Source organism: Mastigoproctus giganteus, chromosome 14, assembly GCF_048544385.1.
Source record: "Mastigoproctus giganteus isolate SK-2022 chromosome 14, ASM4854438v1, whole genome shotgun sequence".
Taxonomy (NCBI): domain Eukaryota; kingdom Metazoa; phylum Arthropoda; class Arachnida; order Uropygi; family Thelyphonidae; genus Mastigoproctus; species Mastigoproctus giganteus.
The window spans coordinates 66,153,090-66,175,706 of NC_143588.1; the positions used below are offsets into that span (position 1 = coordinate 66,153,090).

Genomic DNA, 22,617 nt, shown 5'->3' on the forward strand with positions numbered 1-22,617 from the left:
GCCCACTTCTGTTTAAATGGACAAGTGAATACGCAAAACTATTTGGGCAACAGAAAACCCTCGAGTTATCCAAGAGGTCCCGTCGCATTCTCCAAAAGTGACAGTGTGGTGTGGTTTTACGGCCACAAATTTTTTTGAACAGGTAACGCCGACTGGACCCCGCACCTGTTCTGTCACTGGACAGCGATATTATGTAATGTTGGCAAATTTCGCAATACCAGAGCTGCAACACCGTGGTTGCCTTCGGGATACACTGTTAATGGTTACCTGTTGTGTATCTTGTTATTAATAAAAAATAAAATACCATATTCATGCAAGATGGTGTGCCACCCCACATCCACCGTTGTGTCCAAAGATTGCCAAGGCAACACTTTACAGACGAACGGGTCATCAGCCGTTGTTTCCAGACATCTTGGCCACCCCGATCATCGGACTTCAACCCCTGATTGTGTGGTTTTTGAAGAACCAGGTGTATCGGGAAGGATGTCAAACTCTGGCAGATCTGAAGGATAGCATTAGACGTCTGTGCTGACTATTCCAGTTGACATGTTACGCTCTGCTGTAGAAAATGCTGTTCTTCGAATGGAAACTGTTGTTGAACAAAATGGAGGCCACATTGAATTGTAGCGCTGTACAAGTGATTTGTATTGCCACAGCGCCATATAGTGGCACATTTTGTAACTAATTGTTTTTTCCCAATAAATGGCGAGCGTATTCTTTATTGTACCTGTTATCCAAATTTCCCTTCATTACGAGTCTTAGAACCCGCTCCAGAGCCCTCTACATAGGGATACTTTGATTTTAACAACCCTGTATAATACATAAAAATGGGAGAGTGCGTGTGTGTGTGTGGGGGGGGGTTAATATGGAGACTTCGAAAACTGCCTAATACAGAAATAAAGTGTACAAATGCAGGCTTCCACTAGTATTATAGTTCTTTAGCGCAGCAGTGGCTGCTGTTGATCAAGGTATAAGCATTAATCATCGAATCCTTCTAATGGTTTACAACAGTAATTATTGCATTTTTGTTTTATATGCATCTTTCAGTAGTCAAAGTTTCATTTGCAACTTCCATAATCAATATAACAGTAATAGCTTAGGGCTCTGACCCGCAGACGCCGTGAACAGGCTGCAATATTTTCTACAACCCCCTTCCCCCACCAAATAATTATCAAATCAGTTCGGTAAGGTTAGTTTTTTTGCTTTACAAAAAACAAAGAATAATTTTGAATTACCTGACATGGTAACAACAGCTACCATGACAAGAAAATCAAGGCCATAATGATGATGTACAAGTTCATCATCATAGTCTTGACTTACCTTCTCGCTAATTAAATATCTCATAAAACATATTTTGTTCGTATGAGTTACATTTTTAGCAAGCCTCCAGCGATCTTTATAGCGCTTCTGAGCTTTGTGGAATACCCATACACACAGATAGGTTGTCTGGTGCTCATTTTACATCAATTGGACAATCACAAGATTATGTCTCCAGAACCCACGCGTCTTAGTTTGCTCAATTAGAGGATCAAAATCCACTGCGTGTGCACAACAGTAAATGGTGTGGCAAGTCTTCTATTGTGTCATCCCACGGGATGATGCAATGTTTCTGTTCAGGATGGAACTTTCCACCATTTCAAAACCAAAACATAACCCGCTTGCTATAATAGGATATTCCCAACACGCATATACTACAAGAATCGCCACACTGATGATCAGTATAACTCAAGTCCAGTATTTCGTTTATCCGATATGATGTCTTCAGTAGAAAAATAAAATAAATAAAATATAAATAAAAAATCAGTAATATTAAAGAGACGCGAAAACCAGTGAGATTGGAAATTGAAGATTTCGTTTCTTCCTTGGCCCTCCTTTTTTGTTTAGGTGTCTGTATATTTTAATATACTGACCAATGCCACTAACACTGTCATTAGGCATTGCTTAATATATCAAATCATTTATAAATTAGAAAGAAAAATCAGTGGATCTCTCTCACTCAACCACCTTGACGTTACTATTTAAGTATTTGATTAAAGGAATCATAGGAAATCACACCTAATTTTAGAAAACTAGTTATTTAATGAATTTTGCATGCGTGTCTGTTATAACGTTTATTGGTCATTAGTACAGGGTATAAAGATCATTTATATTTAATGTGAGCTTTTCATTAAAAATTATCGCAAAGTAGGCGTTGAGTCCTCAGGTGTATATACTATCCTAAAGTGTTGCACTATAAATAAACGCACTTGAATATAATACTATTTATTTGTATTGCAGTACCACTAACCGTGTTACTAGTTTCACCCGTTATGAGAAATGTCAAATAATGTTAAAAAATTATTAACTTCTTCCCAATAGAGACAAATTGGGCAGTTAATATATACACACAGTGCGTCTGAAAAGTAATGAGACAAAAATGCTAAAAAAAAAAAAAAAAAAAAAGTTTAAAAAATAATGTATGAAATTTATTCAACGGGACTCAATATACTTGTTATATAACCTCTTTTTTAATCATTGAAAGCGTTCTTGAAATTCCTCAAGGTTATCGTTATCATCTCCTTGAGATGGAGATAAGTCGGAATTCTTTGCAACAATCGTATTTAGAAGTTATCGTTCGATAACTTCTAAATAAGATTGTTTCAAAGAATTCTACTGGACAGACAAGGATTTCATGAAAATAATAACTGGTTATTGTTCCACGACAGTGCACCTGCGCATTCGGTGTTAATTGGTCGAGAGTATTTCCATCGCAAAAAGAGATAGCTAAGATACCCCCCCCCCCTACCAGATTTGGCTCCGACTAACTTCTCTTTCTGAAGTTAAAATGAAGGTGAAAGGGCAATGATTTCTTAGAATCCAAAAAAATATGATCGACCATTTCTAGAAGGTAATCTGGGAAGAATTTCAAGAACGCTTTGAATGATTAAAAGAGACGTATAACAATGTGTATAGAGTCAAGTGGGAACTCTATACATATGACTATTTTGAATGATTTTTATAATAATTCTTTTTCAGAACATTTGCTCTGTTTTTATGTCATTACTTTTCAGATGCACTGTATATTTATCATATGGGGCTTGTATAATTCAGCATCAGGACAACTTGGGATAGCACTGCAACGAGCACACATTTTTATACGTTTTATGTTATTCCAAAATAAAATTGTGATACCTCGTAGTAATTATTCTCAATTTAGAACCTTGGACAACCGAAGGTAGAGATTTTCAGGGGGGGGGGGGGGAGAAAGATCACGCTAAACCTTTGATCCATAAAATATGCTGCATTTCATAAACTGTATTTAAGGATTTTAGGCACCAAAAAGTATGGCTCAGAAAGAAGTCAATGTTCGATAAAATCAGAGAATAATTACACTAGAGCAGGATTTTTTAAAGCTTATTTTCATACTTGGCGGGGCATACTGCCAAATAGCCGAGGGCTCTCGAGCTGAACCCATTTTACGGACATTTCTTGTTTTAAAACTTGCATAATGTAGCTTATCTTATCCCCACCTCTTTTTTTTTTTTTTTTTTTTTTTTTTTACAAAAGGTACCACTGAAATCTCAGGAAACTAGTGGCAGAACCTGCCAGAGTACATATCTAAAAATAACTGGTGTACCTGGTCTGCCTCCACGGGGCTTAGTGTGAGCAACGTTGGGCCTCAGCAGGGGTCCAGAGGCTAAATGGCCAGATGAACAACGGTACAGGACACCCCACAATATCCATACACTTAAATCTCTGGCCTTTACAGTGTACTGTAACACACGACAATGTATACTACGCGGAGATGGGGGAACCCCTGGTGCCGTTAGACCCTAAACACACTTTATATGTATCGGTGAGTGTGTTCCGTTAAGTAATACATAAATGGTATGCTTTCATATAATAAAATAAATAATAGAATGAAAATTACTTTTATTTGCTGATACTGTCTATTTTTGCTGAATAAATGCCGTTGTTTAAATTTTGTAATATCCAAGATATTCTAAAAGTGTTTAATAGATAAATTTGATCTGTACCTGTATTTCATGTACTCTCATTTTAGAGGTTTCATCTCAGTTTAAATTGGCAATGCTGTTACGCACAGGAGAGGTGATAATAAAACATATAAAGTAATAATACAGCAGTCTGTCATTTTTGTATTCTATTTATAGAAGTTTTTCGATATATTTCACGGGTACGTAAAAAGGGCGTCGCCCGGCTTAGGTTTTGGGACGCATACTCTAAAGCATTTTATTCCTGTGTGTTAAATATCTGTTTCTTGTCTACGCCATGTTGTTGCTTTATATCTATATCAGGGGTACCTCAAGAGTAACCCTCTAATCCGAATATGTGCCGTTCATATTTTTTCTCTTTTTAATATTATTACTAATTATGCGATATATAATAAAATAACCGATAACCTACACCAATTGGATAATTGAATATACCAAAGTTAATTTTAAAACTTTCTCCCCTCGTTTGTTTCGCGTATAGGTGGACACTACTGATCTAAGTTATTGTTGCCTACAGTCACCTAGTTTTAAGTAATTATTCAAAATGTTGATACATTCGGCTAGCTAAATGTTAATAATGGCCTGATTTCATGATGTCGAACATAAAATGTACAATCCACCATTACTGACTTATCCCAATATGTACATTAGTGTAAAATTCACTGGCTTCTAGCGATGACTCCTTGCCTAGAGTATGGATAAAATCAGTAAGCAGCTCACGGTCATTCATTAGGCCTATCCATTCCATACCCACAGGTACGGAATGAATGAGTGAGTGAGGAGAAAGAAGCCGCCTGAGCAACCCTGAGCCGAATATTGTTTTCTCTTGATTTCATAGGTCTCAACACCGACTGTGTTGTCTATCCAAGCTTGACAATTCTTCCTCTCCGATATACTTAAATATCGCACCGAACTTAATGCTCTCAAATATCTCTGTAAAGTGTGTAACCACATTACTATCAAATGCATGGATTTACGGTTCCAGTGATTTGTGGTTCGCATAAGAAATCTTGGGCCATTTAAAGCAGCTTTTCTCAACCTTTCTATACCTGACACACTATTCTCAAAAAAAATACAGCAGTTCTCGTGATGGGAAAGTAATGCATTCATTACTTTTCCTAATAGTTTCGATTTATTGTCCATAAATTTTCGCAACACCACATTACAGACAGAAAGACCCTAGTTGAGAAGCACCGATTTAGAAGTAAAAAACGCTAAGTAGAATTCAAATAATCCAAAAATAGGTTCACTGCCTCTACTCTACGAAATGAAGTATTCAAAATGCCATTTTTCTTTAATTGCTCCTTTGTTCATTATAATTAAATGGATTTCCGCTGTATCTGTGAATTTTAATTGAAAGACAAGATTTTAATGCCTCAATGTGTTCTAGATAGCTCCTGCAAGTAACGGTTTATAGTAGTTCGAAAACATGATTAACGCAGCAGGTCTGTTATTATCTATTGATTATTTCCAGTGGAACAATGTAAGAGGTTGTAGCAAAAACTGGCATAAGTGAATGTTATTTGTAAGTAACACATACATGCCAACAATTCGAAACTGTTATCTAGGGTGGAGGGAAGGATGGTGGGAGAAGATCTACTTCCTTTCCCACCATCCTCCCCTCTTCCTGGAAAGGAAGAGGAAGAATAAAATCTTTTACGATTAAAAAAAGTAGGAAGACTTTCTCTTCCGAATGCGTTTTTTTTTTTTGAGTGGCAGGATTTGAACTGTGTTATACCTACAGCAGAACAAACTTTGCTGTACCTATAAATTACCTTAGAAGTGCCCTGCTTTGAAAGAAAGGACATTGCCAAAAGGTTAATTCTGTAATTTACATAAAACCTCACGCTGCTATGGCGGCCTGTTTCTGGCTTGCTAGTCCCTCATCAGGTAGGAGATATCTACTGATAGTTCCGTCGCAGATCACAAATCCGAAACAGGTTGTAATAGCAATTGGTGAGCTTTTATATAAATCACAGACCAACCTTTTGACGATGCCATTTGTTTTAGTTCAATACCAAGGCAGCTTATGTTTAAGGTGAAATTTGTTCTGCCGTGACCATTAAGACTATTCTATTAACTAGGCAATTTAAATTCTCGCTAACCACAGAAACAAAAAAATAAATAATAATAAAAATAAAATAAAAAATCCTCCTACTTTTCATCATTTTAAGAAAGCCAATCTTTTTGAAACTTATTACATTTTTCATAAAGTAATTTTAGTACATTAATACTTTCACATTTCTTCCTCCTTCCATTTTAAAGATTTGAGAAAAATTCGAAAGAGCTAAATTAAACTACTGTAATTTTTGGATATGTGCTGTACTTTAATACATAATGATTTTCGAGTGTGGTAATTTTTGCGACTGCAAGCATACAGTTGATTGTGCGAAATGTGTTACATAATGAAATTTATAAAATAAGTGCACACATAACAGAATAGATGGTTTTAACGTACTTTAATTCTCTAGTTTTGAGAGTGTAACCGCTGTCACAGAACCAAGGCTTTCACAAATCACACTAGAAACAAAAGACACTTGAAAAATTGTCCCTTCCGTACGCAAACAGATTCACGCATACAAACAGGCACAAAAAAAAAAAAAAATCTGAAAAACTTTCTCATCACGTTATGCCAAAAGAAAAAAAAATAATATATATATATATATATAATATCCTGATATGAGTCGACGATAGTCTCCGTCTTCATGATCACACAATCACTGCCTACATAGTTAACTTGAAATCAAATCCACTCTTTTCATCTGAAGAAGTTCAAATTAGAGCAATTTTCCACTGCATCTAGTGGAGAAGGCGTAGGTATAATTGTTAAACTACAGATATTTTGCACCTCTTTTGCAGTTTGAGACCAAGTGATTTGTAATAAATATGACAGATTTTTGAACTATGAAAACAGAAATAGGATAACAGAGGGGGGGGGGAGAAAGTATCATATTAGATACTGTGAAATTAGGAACGCGTCGGGGGGGGGGGGGATCGGAAAATTATTTAGTTTCATTTTTAAAAGGGTAGGTGTGAAAAAAAGTTACTTTAAGCAATGACTCCTCCATCTTATTCATGAAAGGGAATGTACTCTATTTTCCCATATTACAGATATTACCAATGCTGATTAAGGGAAAACCTGAAGGCTTTGGAATATCATCATGATATTTTAAATGCTAAATGGGAGATGGTGGTATGGGATACAATGAGGAGGTAGTTGGAATGGCGTTTGGCAATATTTGGTGGACCCAACATTCGAGTTACTAAAAATAGCTATAAAACAAGAAGGCTGTCTTAACAATGGCAGTCCCGGCAAGCCTTACATTTAGGAGTGTCGTTGTGCGTTAGGAAAGGAAGGGTTACAAGGGAGGTTAGAATACGTCCAGCTAAGATATGAAAAAAATCAAATAAACTACGTAGAAAGTATAAACGATTAAAAAAATAAAGGTAATTAAAATTTTGATAAAATATAAAGAGAAATCAAAATTAAGAGAATGAAAGAGAGAGGAAAAAAAGGAGAAATGATTCTGAAATTAGGCTATACCAAAAAAAGTAAAACCCACAATTGGCTTACGTATATGGCCGTGGAAGCAGGACGCTTGTGGCGACATCTTCTGGAAAAAAAGAAAGAAAGAAAGAAAGGAAAAAAAAAAAAAAAAAAAAAGAGGTGCAAAATTGCTGCAGTTCCACAGTATAATTTAATGCATTTTGACAATTTTCAACTTGGCGACTAGCACTCGTGATTTACTGCAGTAGAATCGGGAACGCCGTGAGAGAAGGACAAAATATACTAACAGGTGACTTCCACATAGTCCCGATCCGCCCTCGAGAAGGTTGTTGGAAGGTAAGGGTAGTAATGATAAAGTAGTCCTCTTCGGCATGTTTCAGTTCATAACCGAATGCCAAAGACTGCATTTTCACGCAGTTCCCGCTCTGTCAGTCTGGTGTGCACTCTACAAACTCTTGTTACCATGACGATTTCACTAAGAGTCACCTATCACATCTAGTACGGCGAATATTTGTTTCTCTCAGATTTCTTGCCGTTGTAAGAAGCTGATCCTCGGATTTTCGTGGTAAAACTCTTACGGGATTGACTGGTGATGGAAGCCAACTCGGCGGCGGCGAACAGAGCTGAGGTCGTAGGTGTGGCGGCGGCAGCTGCTGCCGCCGCCGCTGCGGCTGCGGCGGTTAGACCGAGGGTCAGAGGGGTAGGCTTCACCAACTGGCTGATAGGGATGGCCAAGGGACTTGGGGTGTTGGACAAGGTCGAAGACATGGTGGCAGAGGTGATGGTCGAGGCAGGGGTCGAGGTCGGGTCAAGGGTCAGGTTCTTATGGAGTTCCATGCTGTGGAGACAGAAAAAAAAGGGAAAGAAAAAAACGAGAAATAAACACATTAACAAGGGAAGGAGGAGATGAGTTTGGTTGGGAAACAACAACACAAAACAGGTAATTAAGAATTATTACTAATTTCTGGTTATTACATATTAATGCTCGAGCTTTATAAGATAACTTCAAGTATGCTTCTCACCTTCAGTGTTTTGCCATGGTTAGTGTGTGTGAACATGTCTGTGACCAATTCAATTTCAGTGACACTAAATGTTGAGATCTGATACTGGAAGTAGTGCAATACCAACCTTCAGCCCCCGCGTTCTCTTAAATATGCAAAGCGTCCCAAAAATCATGTTCTTTTCTGCATGACATCATGTACAGGATGGGTTCCCTCCCCAACAATTATTTTAGTTCTACCCAACGAGAAAGCTGGTTTTCTTCCAACTTGAAATTTTATGAACTACTTGCTACATTTATTTGATATTTCGGTCAAATATATGAAATTTTTGCAATTTATATGCTGAAATTTATTTGCAATTTATAGATGTTTAATTCCGAAAAGAAAATGCATTCTAGTTTCTAGCAATAGAAAGAATGGCGCTGATAGGTGTGTAACGTCCACATGCTGTATTTTTCCTGTCTTTCAACCGTGAGTGAGGTTTATGTGGTATTGCAAGGTGAAAGGTACTTCGGTCTATCCTGGTTTGTTTTTAAATTTAGGAGATTTTGTCGTAGAGATCTTTCTTTTGTTAGTGCATAGTAATCATCAGTTTGTATGTGCTGAAATTTTAATATAAGTATTACCTTTTTTTAATTTTTCCAATCAACTGCTTTGTGGTCAGTGGTAAAGTTGTTTCCACCATCGGTTTATTTTAAAAACATCATCATATACTTGTAAGATGAACGTAAAGCTGATTTTGTTTGAGGGGGGAAAAAACCCGAACACAATACAAGGTCCGTAACCTAGTCAATAAATTAGTGTAAAAACTGTGCAGTTGGTCGTTTGGGGATTTTTCGAGGTCTCGGTTACTTAGGGCATTATGCGTCAGTTCACACGTTCTTTGTCGTGTATTATGGCTGTACAAGTGTGTTCACGGAACGATTTGCTTAACTAGAAGACTGACTGAAAAACCATAGTAAGAATTTCTCCACTTCCTGATGGGACTCAACCAAGATGTCCAAATGAGTGAAAAGTGGTATATCCACTATACTATCACTTAAGAGTCGGCGTAGGCTTTTGATACTTCTCCCCCAAAAATAAATAAAATCGATTTACTTTTATTTTATATTGTTGATTGCAAAAATTGCAGCTGATTAGGCGAAATTTAAAGGGATGGTCAAGTTATAAATCGTAAAATGAAAACAATATTTAAGCCAATTTTAATATCAGTCAAAAATTTAAGTATAAATGTGTTAAATTTCCTAAATCTTAAAAGAAGGCAGAAATATTTGGGTACCTTTAAATTACAATACCCCGTATATCCAGTTGTCCTTCTCAATATTATTTGCATACATCACCGAATCGTCATTTCCAGGTCCTTTAGTACCTTGTACAAAATCCCTCAGTCTTTCACATTGTGTAACAACACATGCTCAATTGCTGCGATTAGCTCCGGCTATTTACTTTATTAGTTGTGATAGTCTGAATGTGTTTAATGCGTGGCAACACCACTTGTCACGACAACAGTCTGTTGCCGCATCACCACTTCATCAGTCTGATTGGGTGAAGGCTACCGTACTTTGCATAGTCACATTTTATCGTTATGTTTTCCGAACATAACGTAGTCATGCAAGGATAGGGCTATTAAAAAAAAAAAAAAATATATATATATATATATATATATATATATATATATATTTTGCAAACGTTAATATTTTCTAACTATAGATTAATCCAATGAAACATTTCCATAATTAATGCATAAAATGCCAAAACTTTAAAGTTAAAATTTTCTAGTAGTCTTTTATGTTGCCTAATTGAAGATAAAGTTTTGCAAATTACAGTGTCTGGAGCTAGGCACCGGCGAGGTGATCTGATAGAGGTGTATAAAGCCTTGAATGATTTGGGCATGCTCAATGCCGATGGGATTTTTCGTCTTGCTCAAAATAATCACCTGAGAGGGCATAAATTAAGATTGAGGAAAGACAGATGTAGGATAGATGTGCGGAAATTTGCCTTTAGCCAGCGGGTAGTTGGTTGGTGGAACAGGCTTCCATCCCTTGTTGTGGAAGTTGATAGCTTAAATAAATTTAAGGCTCAGCTGAACAGGTATTTCGAACGAACGGAGGGGTGAAATGGAAGTTTTTTTTTTTTTTTTTTTTGGCTGATGCTGCATAAGCTTGCTTTCTTGCATCATATGCCTTTACTAATGCTAATTAAAGGTTAAGTTAGATTATAAAAGAATGGAATTTCCTATAATAATATAAAATATGCTGATGTTTCGTTATTGCATGAAAATAAAGGCAGCACTTGCCAATGAAATTCATGTAGATGAAAGGTATTTCTTATCGTCAGACTGATGACATCGTGACGCAGCAATAGACTGCTCCCAGTAGCAGAAGAATCGTTTTGCGGTACTTTTATCAGTAATTTAGTTAAAGGGTATTATTTTATTTACTATAAACCCACCTCACAAGCTGGGCTTTTTAGTAAATTTCCTTCAGTAAGTGTATGTCTGTCTGCAATCATGAGAAACTGCGAAAGATGGTTGGAAACCCGCATATTACTTATCTATGCAACTCATAGCAAGGAAGGCAAACTCTCATACACATCGCTGTATTTTTCAGTGTTCTTCCCGTTTCCAACTTAATGCAACGATGGGAAAATGTTTACATTTAAAAGTGTGGCTTGGAACTCCCTAACGCGAAGATATAAGAAATGTATGGCATAGAAATGTCTACAAATACCACGTGAATACTACACTAGTTTATTCAGTTAATAACTATATAGATTAAGGTGACGTTACGGGAACCTTGCCGGCCCCGTTCATCAGCAGACCTTATATTGGCTGTTGTCAGTCCCTGCTTGCAGAGTGTCTCGATCCCTACTGTGCATTTTGGATCAAGACACTCGGCAAGCACGTGCTGACAACAGCCAATATATGGTCTGAAGAAAGGCCTGGCAAGGTTCCAGAAACGTCACCTTAATGTATAGTTATTTAGTTATTAACTGAACAAACTATCTTAACATTCACATGGTATAAGAGTGGTCATTATTAAAAGTATAAATCATGTAACGTCTTTCCCCAATTATAATAGAAGTGTGTGCCATATTTTTTAACTTAATTATTATAGTGCATTTCAAAAGCGACCAAAAATGTCCATCATCCACTAGTTCTTTAAAAGTTTCATAAAATTAAGCATTTCACAAACGATATTTTTCCAGAACAATGGACGCTGCGTACAATGTTCCTTTAACGCGAAGTTAAAGCATCTTTTTACTGTTGTATTCCATCGTACCTCAAAGCCAGCCGCTAAGTTTAAAAGAGATACTCTGTAGGAACTACTTATTCCGGATGTGATGTTCATCATAATTTGAATCCCAGATCCACAACATTTATTACTTATGTGCTGCATATGCTTATTATGAATTTGAGATGGGTGGAGAAACCCAGTGGAAGCGACCAATACCTCATCTTGCGTCCAGTTTATCTCAAGACCAACTTATTCAGAAACATCTAAGGCGGTTGCTTTCCGAACGTTTTGACACTGACACACTATGCACGTGACAAAATACTTCAAAATCCCACCCTTATCTTTAAGTTTGGTGTTAAGCGCAACAATATGCAAATTCCTTTGTTCCGAGCCAAAAACACGTAGACAAGAATAAGAAAGCGAGAGAAGACATGCAGTGCGAGGCACAAGCTTAACGAAGACCATCTAAATTTTACTGTATTAATCAAAAATGGCATTTTAGTAAAATGCAATTTTGATTATTTTCATTTATTAAGATCAGTCAGTTAAATGAATGATGTGATGCCAAAATTCTTTGTTATCAACTAATAATGACGTAAAGTGTGCATTTTCTCCCCCTTAAACTACACTTCCAGAATCAGTTTCAACGTTTAGTTTCCAGAAAAGATTAACTGATTTAGTAACTCAAATAACAAATTATTTTATACATTGTTCAGCATTTTAAAACCACCGCAGGGGAGAAAAAAAAAAAACAGCTAAGCCAAACATATTTTTTAAAATTACAAATGACAAAGTTGTGTTGAAGTTAAAATGTAGACAAAAGTATACGTTTGCTTCAAAGGATCATTTTAGTTCAAATACAAATATTACCATTGCAGTTAAAATTAAATTTCACACTTTTTTTCCCTTTATTATTTTTAGAACCTTTAATTTAACCGCTGACAAAATTTTATTAAAAAAATTACAATCTCAAAGATCAGTTCACGTTCAATTAAACGTTACATTACCTATTTCCGCTTACTTTTGTCCACATTATAAAGGTGTGTTGAATATTCAGTAACACGAATTATAATTTTGCATTATACAGATCTATTTCTATTGAATAGTGCTGCCAAATAATTACGGCACCATTTTTTTTATCCACATGCATTCCTTGCAGACTTTTAGTAAAACGACTTTTAGCTCGCGGCTTCAAAACCTACATGTATTCGATTTCCATCGTTAGATAAAGGCGATCTTGAATATTCGAAAAATTCTTTCAGCTGATGAAGAATAAGTTTAGCCTGGAGACATCGTTAATGAGTGTGCCAGTCCTTACAGAATGGCTAGTTCGTAAAATAGTTACCGTAGGATCTCAGTAACACGTCAGAGTTGAGACTTCAGAAGAAACAGTATCATATGAATATTTCGTTACTTACTCTTTGCAGCAGTTTTTTTAAATTGATGGACAATTTTTTTATATTGATGGACATTATCCATTTTATGGACAATGTTTTCTGCTATATCCAAAATGGAGTTGCATATTTGTAAGGAATGCATATTATCGCAGGATAAAAATGTGCTCATAACTATGCAGCACATTCCTTCTGTGCAATATAATACAAAATATGGAAGTTTCACCTGCCATAAACAGTTGTTTAAACTTGCGGATATAATACTTTAATAAATTATGTATATCTTCTTTCCTTCTACACCATTCTCGAAGCATGTTGCACTGAAACCGCTAATATCGCATTGGAAAAAATAAACGAAAAGGTTTCTGGCAGCATCGGCAAGTAGGAATCTTTCAGCAGCATGGTGTGATGATGGGTATTGGCAAGATGCCTGACCCATCACCTTAATAATGTATAGTGGTTTAAGCGATTGCTTAATAAACTATATTATTAATTTCACGTGGTATTAAATATAGTAATAATCTTAATGGGAAACTGTTACGTTTTACTGAACGGCTTATCGTTTGCTGTTTTCACAGAAGTACATGCTTTGGGAGAGCAACGTCTAAAAAAAAAGTAGTGTTATTAAGGCCACCCGAGAACTAACTCACCTGCTCGTGTGTAATATGTCCGTAAATTAGGTGTGTTCTCTGGTCTCTTTACTAGACAAAAACCCGAGTTTCCGGGAGGGGGAACCTTGCTATCCATGCCTGAGACTGACTAGCTCAGGCGCGGAATGAAAAGAGCCGCAAAACTTCCTCGCGTCATTGACTGAATTCGAACTCGAATCTTTCTTTTTCACCGGGTGTGGGAATTACAGTGACTGTAATCACTGTGCTACATGGGAGAGACATCGATGGTTCTCTCATTTTCTTCCTTCCTCTATGTCGCTGACTGAATTGTAGCCTTTTTTTATGGAAGTTATGTCATTCCTTTCGAAGAAATTGTGACGTTACCGTCTCCAGTTAAATCAGATAAGACGCTCAACATATGCTATTCATCTAAGTAGATTACTTAAATTAGTGTAAAGCAACGGAGTTTGCAGCTCTGTCTGTAAACTGCGTGTTTTCAAATTAATTTTGTTCTTTTGCAGGCTGATTGGTTTTTTTTTTTTTTTTTTTTTTTGATTAACATCGACGCATCTCAGGCTATAAGTCTTTAGTGCATCGTGTCTATAATTTTTCTGAATTTTAAGATCTGTTTTGCGGGTTGATAAAACCCTGCATCTCTAATAAGTCCTGCTAGAAAAGATTCCAGTGAGTCCTTCGTTATTTAAGGGACTCCAACTACACATTTCCACATAAGTGGAAATGTGACACAGCCACTACCTTACTATAGAGGCCTCTCAGAGTCGGCGATGAATATTACGAACCAAATGAAACCTCAGGGCAAGAGTTCGCAACCTTTCAGGGATGGGATTCTAGGTTTATTTTGGAATTGGGCAGGGCCGCTTTAAGTCAGTGGCGAACATGGAAAAAGTATGATCTTGGGCTCAATTCCAAAGAATGAGGAGAGAAAAAGCTTAAACACATGATTTTCGCAATTCACTTCTAGCGTTGTGTACTTAGAGGAAAATCATGCACATGATACAGTTAATTACATGTCTGCAAGAAGAAAATTGGCCTATACAATTTGTATTGTTACACGTTGACTATGAAGCCTATTTCTCCAATTTAACTGAATGTGCTCCTGACACCTTGGAGATATTTGCCCATCCACATGCTATGGATATCTGGAATAATTATTGGAAATTTCGTATAACAGACTAAAAGTCATGCAAATATATTCCTGAGATGCTTGGAAAAGTTGAAACACAATACCAATACTTTCCGTGGAAGGTTCAGTCTGGTCTACGGTCTCATGTGCCAAAGTTGAATTATTGAAATCGGGAGAGTAAGTAATGGAATATCTTTTCCGTAATCATGACGTTAAGTGAGTCGATTACTTCGTGGATTTTTTCCCGTTAAGAGTTGGCTGCTAATTATTAAAAGTAAGGGTAAGGAGATGAAATCATAAGACAGCGACCGTACATCGAATGACTAGCCATATAGGTCACGCATATCCCCAACCTTAAAACCTTGTTTAACACTGCTTAGAAGGCAGGCGAATCGTTGGAGCGAGCTACTAAGTTTTAGTAACCGGATCCGCGTAGCATACCGTTTTAGTACCGTCTAGCTGCGAGTAGAGTAGTAATAGTATTCGCCATATAGTGCAAGGAAGCCACAGGCTTTTGCTGCATTGGCACAAAAAATAAAATAAAATACAAATTATATGCTTCCCTCCCCAGACAGGTAACTATCCAGTTGCCCTTTGAATTTATTCAAACTGTCAGCCTATGAGGACAACTTGCTCCAGCAATCAAAGAAAACTTCCTACAATCTAAACTAAACCTCAACCCTGTAGTTTGAACTTATGACCCACCTTCACTCATTTTATTAATCCCTCTCAGAGCCTTATGAACCTCAATCAGGTTACCTCTGAGGTTCCTGGTTGCCAAACTTTGTAGCCTACATCAATCACCCTTTCCTCATACGGTCGTCCTTCTGCCGATCTCACCATTTGAGTTGCCCTTGTACTTGAACCCAATATTCCAAATGTGGTCTTACAATTGCCTTATACAGTGGGATTATGACGTCCTGTCTCTAAAGGATAACGTTCAGATCATCGATAGGACACCATGGACTCTCCTGGCTGCCTGTTTACACTGGTCAGAAAGTTTCATATCTGCCCGTATTGTAACTTCCAGATCCCTTTCCTCCTGCACTGATTTTAATTTAACCCCACCAAGTGTATAATTTATTTTTGCGTTGCTATTCCCAAGTATAAGACCTTGCATTTATCAGCATTAAAACCTTCTCTGACCATCTTTGAAGTCTGTCCAAGTCATCCCGAAGGAGCGCTGCTTGGCATTGATCATTAACGACTCCGCAAACCTTTACATCATCTGCAAATTTTGACATCATGCCTTCTATCCCTTCGTCGACGTCATTTATGAAATTGAGAAACAACAATGGTCCAAGAACCGATCCTTGAGGGACCGCACTCCTCACATTAAACTAACCTGAAGGATATACATTAATCACAACCCCTCTCCTTCTGCCCTGCAGCCATCTAGCAATCCGCCTTAGAACTTTACCAGTAATCCTAACCTGTTCAAGTTTATACAGTAACCGCTTGAGGGACCGAGTCAAATTCTTTGCTAAAATCCAAATAAATTACGAAATAGCCTACTAAGTTAGTTGAGTATGATTTTTCCTTAACAGAGCCATGTTGTGTGTTCTTCAGAATGCCATATCTGTCTAAATCCCCGCATTGCACTTTTAATCATTACCTCTAAGATTTTTCCTACCACTGAAGTTAGGCTAACTGGTCTGTAGTTAACTTCACTCTTAGAACTGCCTTTATGTATTGGCAATACATTGGAACGTCTCCAATCCACAAGAATCTTCCGAATCCAAAGACGCCCTCATAATCTGACCAAAGATGGCCTCTGCCCTTCCTATCTGAAATCTGCCTGATCAAGCTTGCGAATTCACTTTTATCCGCATTGTCTCATTAGCGGTCGGGTGTCTATACCGACCAGCTTCAGTTAACAGCTTCCTTGTAACTCTTGACAATACTCTGTCTTACTTCACAAGCAAATCCCTAAGCCTACTGATTGGAGACTTTAATATTAACATTCTTCAAAGCTCTTCCTCTCAAGTGCAAGACCTCCTAGATGCCATTACTTCAATGGTTTCTCTCTTCTTACTGATGGAGATATCCAAACTAGAATGGGAGAGTCCCAAATTCTCTTCTTGACTTCGCAATTGGGGAATGCTCTCTCTCTCACGTACGCAATACTTGATACAACTATTTCGGATCATCGTCCCATCTTAATGGTAATGGAAAATGAAATAAATGAAGCATAGATCATGCACACTTTCAAATCTGTCACTCCAGACTCTCTCAATAAGCTTTGTCACGACCTCCAGTAGTCTACGTGGGATGGAGTGCTTGCTACAAGTGATCCTGAAAATGCGACTAATTGCTTCTTTAAGCATATCCTAAATAATTATGAAAAATACGTGTCGTATATCAGGAGTCCAGGGAATAAAAAGACCACCAGGCCAAGGGGGAAAATATGCGTTCAAACAAGATTCGTAATATGTTAAAGAAAAGGGACAACCTTGCAAGAATTTCTAGAGCAACAAGAATCGAGGCAGATAAAATTAAATACACAACGTACAGAAACTGCATTCGGTCAGAGAAAATACAGTACTAAAATTCCGAACTTACAGGTATCAATAACAAGCAAGGAAAAATGGATAGTGTTGAACAAGCTATTACCAGGAAGGAAACTAAAATCACGGAGCTACATTGGAGATGTGGATGAAAACAAGGTACTCATTTCAGATGACCAGCTAAAAGCTATTGCCTTCTGTAGACATTTTATCTCAAGTGTGAATAACCTCTTTCAAGACGGACTTGACTCCAGAGACAATGAAATGAGAGAATCTGCCAAGCACTCAATCAGAAACTTTTTTTCTCGCTCCCTTCTCGGATCAAGAGATTTTAGAAGCAGAACATCAATTGAAAGAAAAAGGGAGCCCCTGGCTTATTATTATTATTAGCCATATACAAAATATCTCCTTCTCTGCTGGAAAAAGGCCCTTAGCTCAATTCTGACGCCATTGCAGTATATATTTAATCTCTCTTTTCAACCTGGTAAATTCCCTTCTCAATTCAAAAAAGCAATAATCGTCCCTGTTCCAAAGGGAAACCGTTGTAACTCTACAACTTTCGCCCAATAGCTCTACTCTCAGTTATTCCAAAATTATTCAAAAAAATTCTTCATAGCAGACTCGTGGGTTACCTTGAAGTAGATCAGCTCATCCATCAACAACAGTATGCCTATCGCTCAAAAAGATCTTGCAATTGTTGACTTCTGCTCAAGGATCATTGATAGTCTTGAAAAGTGTCACTATGCTATAGTACTGTTTCTTGACTTATCTAAAGCTTTTGACTGTATAAATCATAATATTCTATTCAACAAACTCAATAATCTTGGCTTGAGAGGGAAAATTAACCTTCTCCTTGAAGACTACCTTACTGATCGGCTGCTTGTCGTAAGAACAAATCAGTCATACTGTGACATCTGTTATTTTTCCAGGGGAGTACCTCAAGGCTCACTTCTCGGGCCTATCCTATTTGTTGTTTACATCGAGGTATTTCTCTCTCTTCTTCCATCTTCCCACCTAGTAGCGTATGCCGATGATATTTTCATCGTGATCACAGATATCGAACCCTAATCAGCTTCAACTCAAAATCTCTGCCTTGCTCTCTATAATACATAGTTGGCTTCAAAAGAATCAACTTTATACTGAATCCAGAAATATTGATTTCGACATAATTTACAAAGAAAAACAACTTGAAAGGGTGAATTAAACCAGGTTTCTCGGAATCTGGCTAGATGACAAGCAAAGTTGAGTAAAACAAACCGTACGAAACAAAACTTCGTCACTAGCGGGAATACTCTCAGGGCCTCTGATAGGAGTCTCCTTCTCTTCTCAGACTAGTATTCCTTTCTTTAATTCAACCGCACTATGGAATTATCTCATGGGTACCACCAGCCAAGAAAACCTTGCGAGAATCAACTCCATTCTCAATCGATGTGTTCAATTTTGGGCTTTCCCTGGAACGCATCGGTTTGTTCGAGATACAAGGATGTGAGACCCTCAGCATCTATCAACTGCTACAGAAAGCAGAGGCGGTCTTTGTTTACAATGCTTTGAAGACACCAGACTTTTCCCCTCTCTTTAGATCCTTTTTCATAACCTTAGAAGAGTACGATCTAAGAAATGAAGCAAACCTGAAGTTTCCGCTTTTCAGAAAAGCCATAGGTCAGAAAAATATAAAATACGCAGGCGCTAAAACCTGGAACAAACTTCCTGAAAAAATGTCACTTCTCTAAACCGATTAGAGAAACTACTAATTGAGTACATCACCAGATGTCTGATTCAAATTTACTTTTCACTCATCTCCTGGATTTTAAAAACAGAGGAAACCATTACCAATATTGGTTACCAACAAAATATTGGTGGAACAGACTTCCATCTTTTGTTGTGGAAGTTGATAGCCTAAATAAATTTAAGGCTGAGTTGAACAGGCATTTGGAACGAAGGAGGGTTTTTTTTGGCTGATGATGCATAAGCTTGCTTTCTTGCATCGCATGCCTCTACTAATGTTAATGCTAATATAGAAATAATGTACTAATGTTAAAGGAAGCGGGTGGCAAATAGTGTGAAAATTTCAGTGCATATATCTCATTTAATTGTAAAAATGTTCACAGTGCTATTATAAGTATTGACGGTTTACGAAGTCTTCTGTAAAGAAATGTATAAAAACTCCAATTTATCTGTCTTTTCTGTTGAACATTACCCATACAACTTCAAAACTGTATATTTTTAATGTTATTCACATCGTTTACTAAGGGAACACCCCCTAAAAAGCCATTGGATTATGTGTTCTCCCTCCTTTTTTTCTGTTATCTCCCAAAAAATAAGTGTAACAAAATAGGGATAAATAAATTATTATTATTATAATTAACCTCAATGGCTCAATACACTCCCTCGCACTCTCCCTAAGAACTACAGGGTATATGCCACCAACTCCGGGAGCATTACTTGCCTTTATGCTCTAAACTTTTGTTTTTCTAATAAACAATCATCTGTAATTTCTACATCACTAACTTCTATGGCTCAGCTTCACTCGCACAGCCTCTTCTCAGCATGAAGCGTCTTTCGTCAGTAAAGACCGTTGCAAAGACCTATTTAATTCACCCGCAACATCATCTGGATTATCTAAGACTTTCCTACAACCAATGCACAAGGGTCCGATCTGAGTAGCTTTCTTCTTCTTTGTTATATTCACATACATGAAAAATTCTTTGTCCCCATTCTTCGCTCTCTTAGCTAATGCTTTCTTATACGCAGCCTCGGCCTCCCTGACCTTATTTGTGGTACTATTACAGATCAACTTGTATCTGTTGTAGACTTCAGTTCTTTACATCGCTATGTAACTATCCCATGCTATCTTTTTCTGCTCTATTTGACCAACCAGCTTCGCAGTCATCCATTTCTATATCCTCCTGCATTATTTTCTTGCATATGTATGCATTCATGGCTTCTGTGATTTTTGCTTTAAAAGTATTCCACAATTCAAATGTATTCGCTATCCCTTGGCAATGCGCCCAGTTCACGGATGCCATGTAGCGCCTTAAACTGTCAAAGCCCCCCTCTTCTGAAGTTAAAACCCGTGCCTTTCCTTTAACTACTGCAATATCTTGCTACTTACGATTGCATGATCACAATGGTTCCTGTACTTTAAGTCCTGTGATGTCATCTGATTCATTATTAATGATGGTCAAGAATATTCTCACCACTTAATACTTTCTCTAATAAGCTGGCACAAATAATAATCAACTAGTTTATTTAAAAATGTTTTTCCCCATCGTGAGTTTCCCCTCCCACTTATTCCAATCAATATGGGACAGATTAAAGTCATCCGTAAGATATTCACGCTTGCTTGCCTATTCCATCTGCATGTAAAAGACTCTGGTCATATTCTTCACAATCTTCTGGTCTGCAGATTACTCCCACTCTTATTGTTCTTTTGCTCCCAACTAATTCACACCATGCAGATTCTATGCTGGCAGGCGTAACTTCAGACTCAGCAAAAGCTCTTTTCGCGCCCAGGCTGCTTTTGATAAGAAGCATGACCCCTCCACCCCTTCTGTCTTCCCTAAATACATTATACATACCTTTGTGGAACTCATCATCACCAATTTCCGGCGGCACCACGTTTCTGTTAGCCATATTATATCAACATTAGTTTTTCTAACCAGGAATTCAACTTCAGCCATTTTATTGACAACACTGCTGACACACTGCTGACTGTGGACACAGTCGAGACTAAGTAATCTTCTATAGTTTATTTCCCTGACACACGCCTTGAAGTTATTTAGGTTTTTGTTCCAAGCTTTATCTTCTTCCTCATTTGAAACATTGCTACTCTCAGAACATCTTATCAACATTGGCTGTTGTGGCAACAAAAAGAATTCATGAGGTGAATGCAAGCATGCATTACTTTGAGCCTGTACTGGATTCCAGAAACGAGGCGAGTTAACTAAATGCAAAGGGTTCTGTTCAGTTGCTTACTTGCTTCCCTCCAAACCCTCCACAATACGATTATCTCATATCAAACACGCGTGAAGATTCATTCACTTAGCATTTCCAATTGTCAATATAGCGAACACGAATGTTTTTGGAATGTAGGCATTTCACAGTTTCGAAACGCAGCTTTATTAAATATTGTTCAGCAAATAGCAATGGCGGGCTTTGCTGCAGAGCCCAATAACTGTTTCCTGTAGCAAGTTACGACAATGTTATTCTAGCTCGTAAAGCATGAGAATCAGGGCTACTTGCCCTCGGCCAAAGAAGAACCCTTCACGGATGAGGAGGTTGCATTAGCCCTAAATAAAATCAAAAATGGAAAAGCTCCCGGACTGGACCTCATCGAGGGGGAGTCCATCAAACACCTTTGGTCTGTTGCACCCGATGTTCTAGTACAACTATTCAACACGTGTCTTAATGAAGGATCCTTTCTTACACGCCAACCTCCGGCTTTTACCCAAAGATCCAAATCGTCTCACTGGTACAGCCAAAGCATACCGTCCAATTGCTCTATTGCCAATATTAGGAAAAGTATTTGAGAGGTTACTTCGTTTGTTTGTTTGGATTTTTTTGGCGCATTAGCTACTAAGGCTATAATGCGCCAGAGGTTACTTCTCATCCGTCTTCAGTCTGTCTATGAAACCAAAGGACTTGCCTCCACACTCCAGTTTGGCTTCAAGCAGGAGTGCTCAACTATTGATGCACTACTGAAAACCACTCAGCTAGCAGATAATTCTGATGCCAGTTACGTACTGGCGATTTTTATAGATTTTAAGGGAGCTTTTGACACCGTCTGGTGGCCAGGGATCTTACGGCGAGCCAGATTATCTGGCCGCTCCTTCAACATCTTCAAATGTCTTACAGATTACTTCTATAACAGAAAAGTTACCATGAAAATAAAATTTCATAGTGTCACTCGCGAACTCACCAGAGGCTGCCCGCAGGGCTCTTTTCTGGGGCCAGCTGTCTGGAATGATTCTGGATGAATGGCTCCTGCAGGACTTCCCCCATATCACACAGCTCTCATATGCAGATGACCTAGTTAACGTTGTTGAGGGCCCTACTCGTGCAGCTATTGAGACCAGAGCCAACACAGTCTTGAATGCCCTGTCGGTTTGGGCTGAAGAGAATAAGCTGGAAATCTCTACAGATAAAAGCAGAACCCTACTTCTCAAAGGCTGTCTTGACATCAACAGTCCACCAACCATTCGTTATAAAGGACATGCACTCAAGA

At 37.8% G+C, this 22,617-nt stretch overlaps 1 protein-coding gene across 8 annotated transcripts in view; it reads right to left on the bottom strand.

The window, feature by feature from the left end:
* LOC150075188 (poly(rC)-binding protein 3-like) overlaps nt 1-22,617 on the bottom strand; it is a 739,881-nt gene that overhangs the window by 110,038 nt on the left and 607,226 nt on the right. For 5 of the 8 annotated variants that reach the window (XM_090389199.1, XM_090389200.1, XM_090389197.1 and 2 more), the window contains one exon: nt 7,666-8,338. The exons of the other annotated variants lie outside the window; for them this stretch is intronic. In XM_090389199.1, the coding sequence (XP_090245325.1) occupies nt 7,996-8,338 (343 nt within the window). In that variant the 3' untranslated portion in view covers nt 7,666-7,995. Of the gene's footprint in view, nt 1-7,665; nt 8,339-22,617 lie in introns of those variants that run through there. 8 annotated transcript variants of the gene reach the window in all.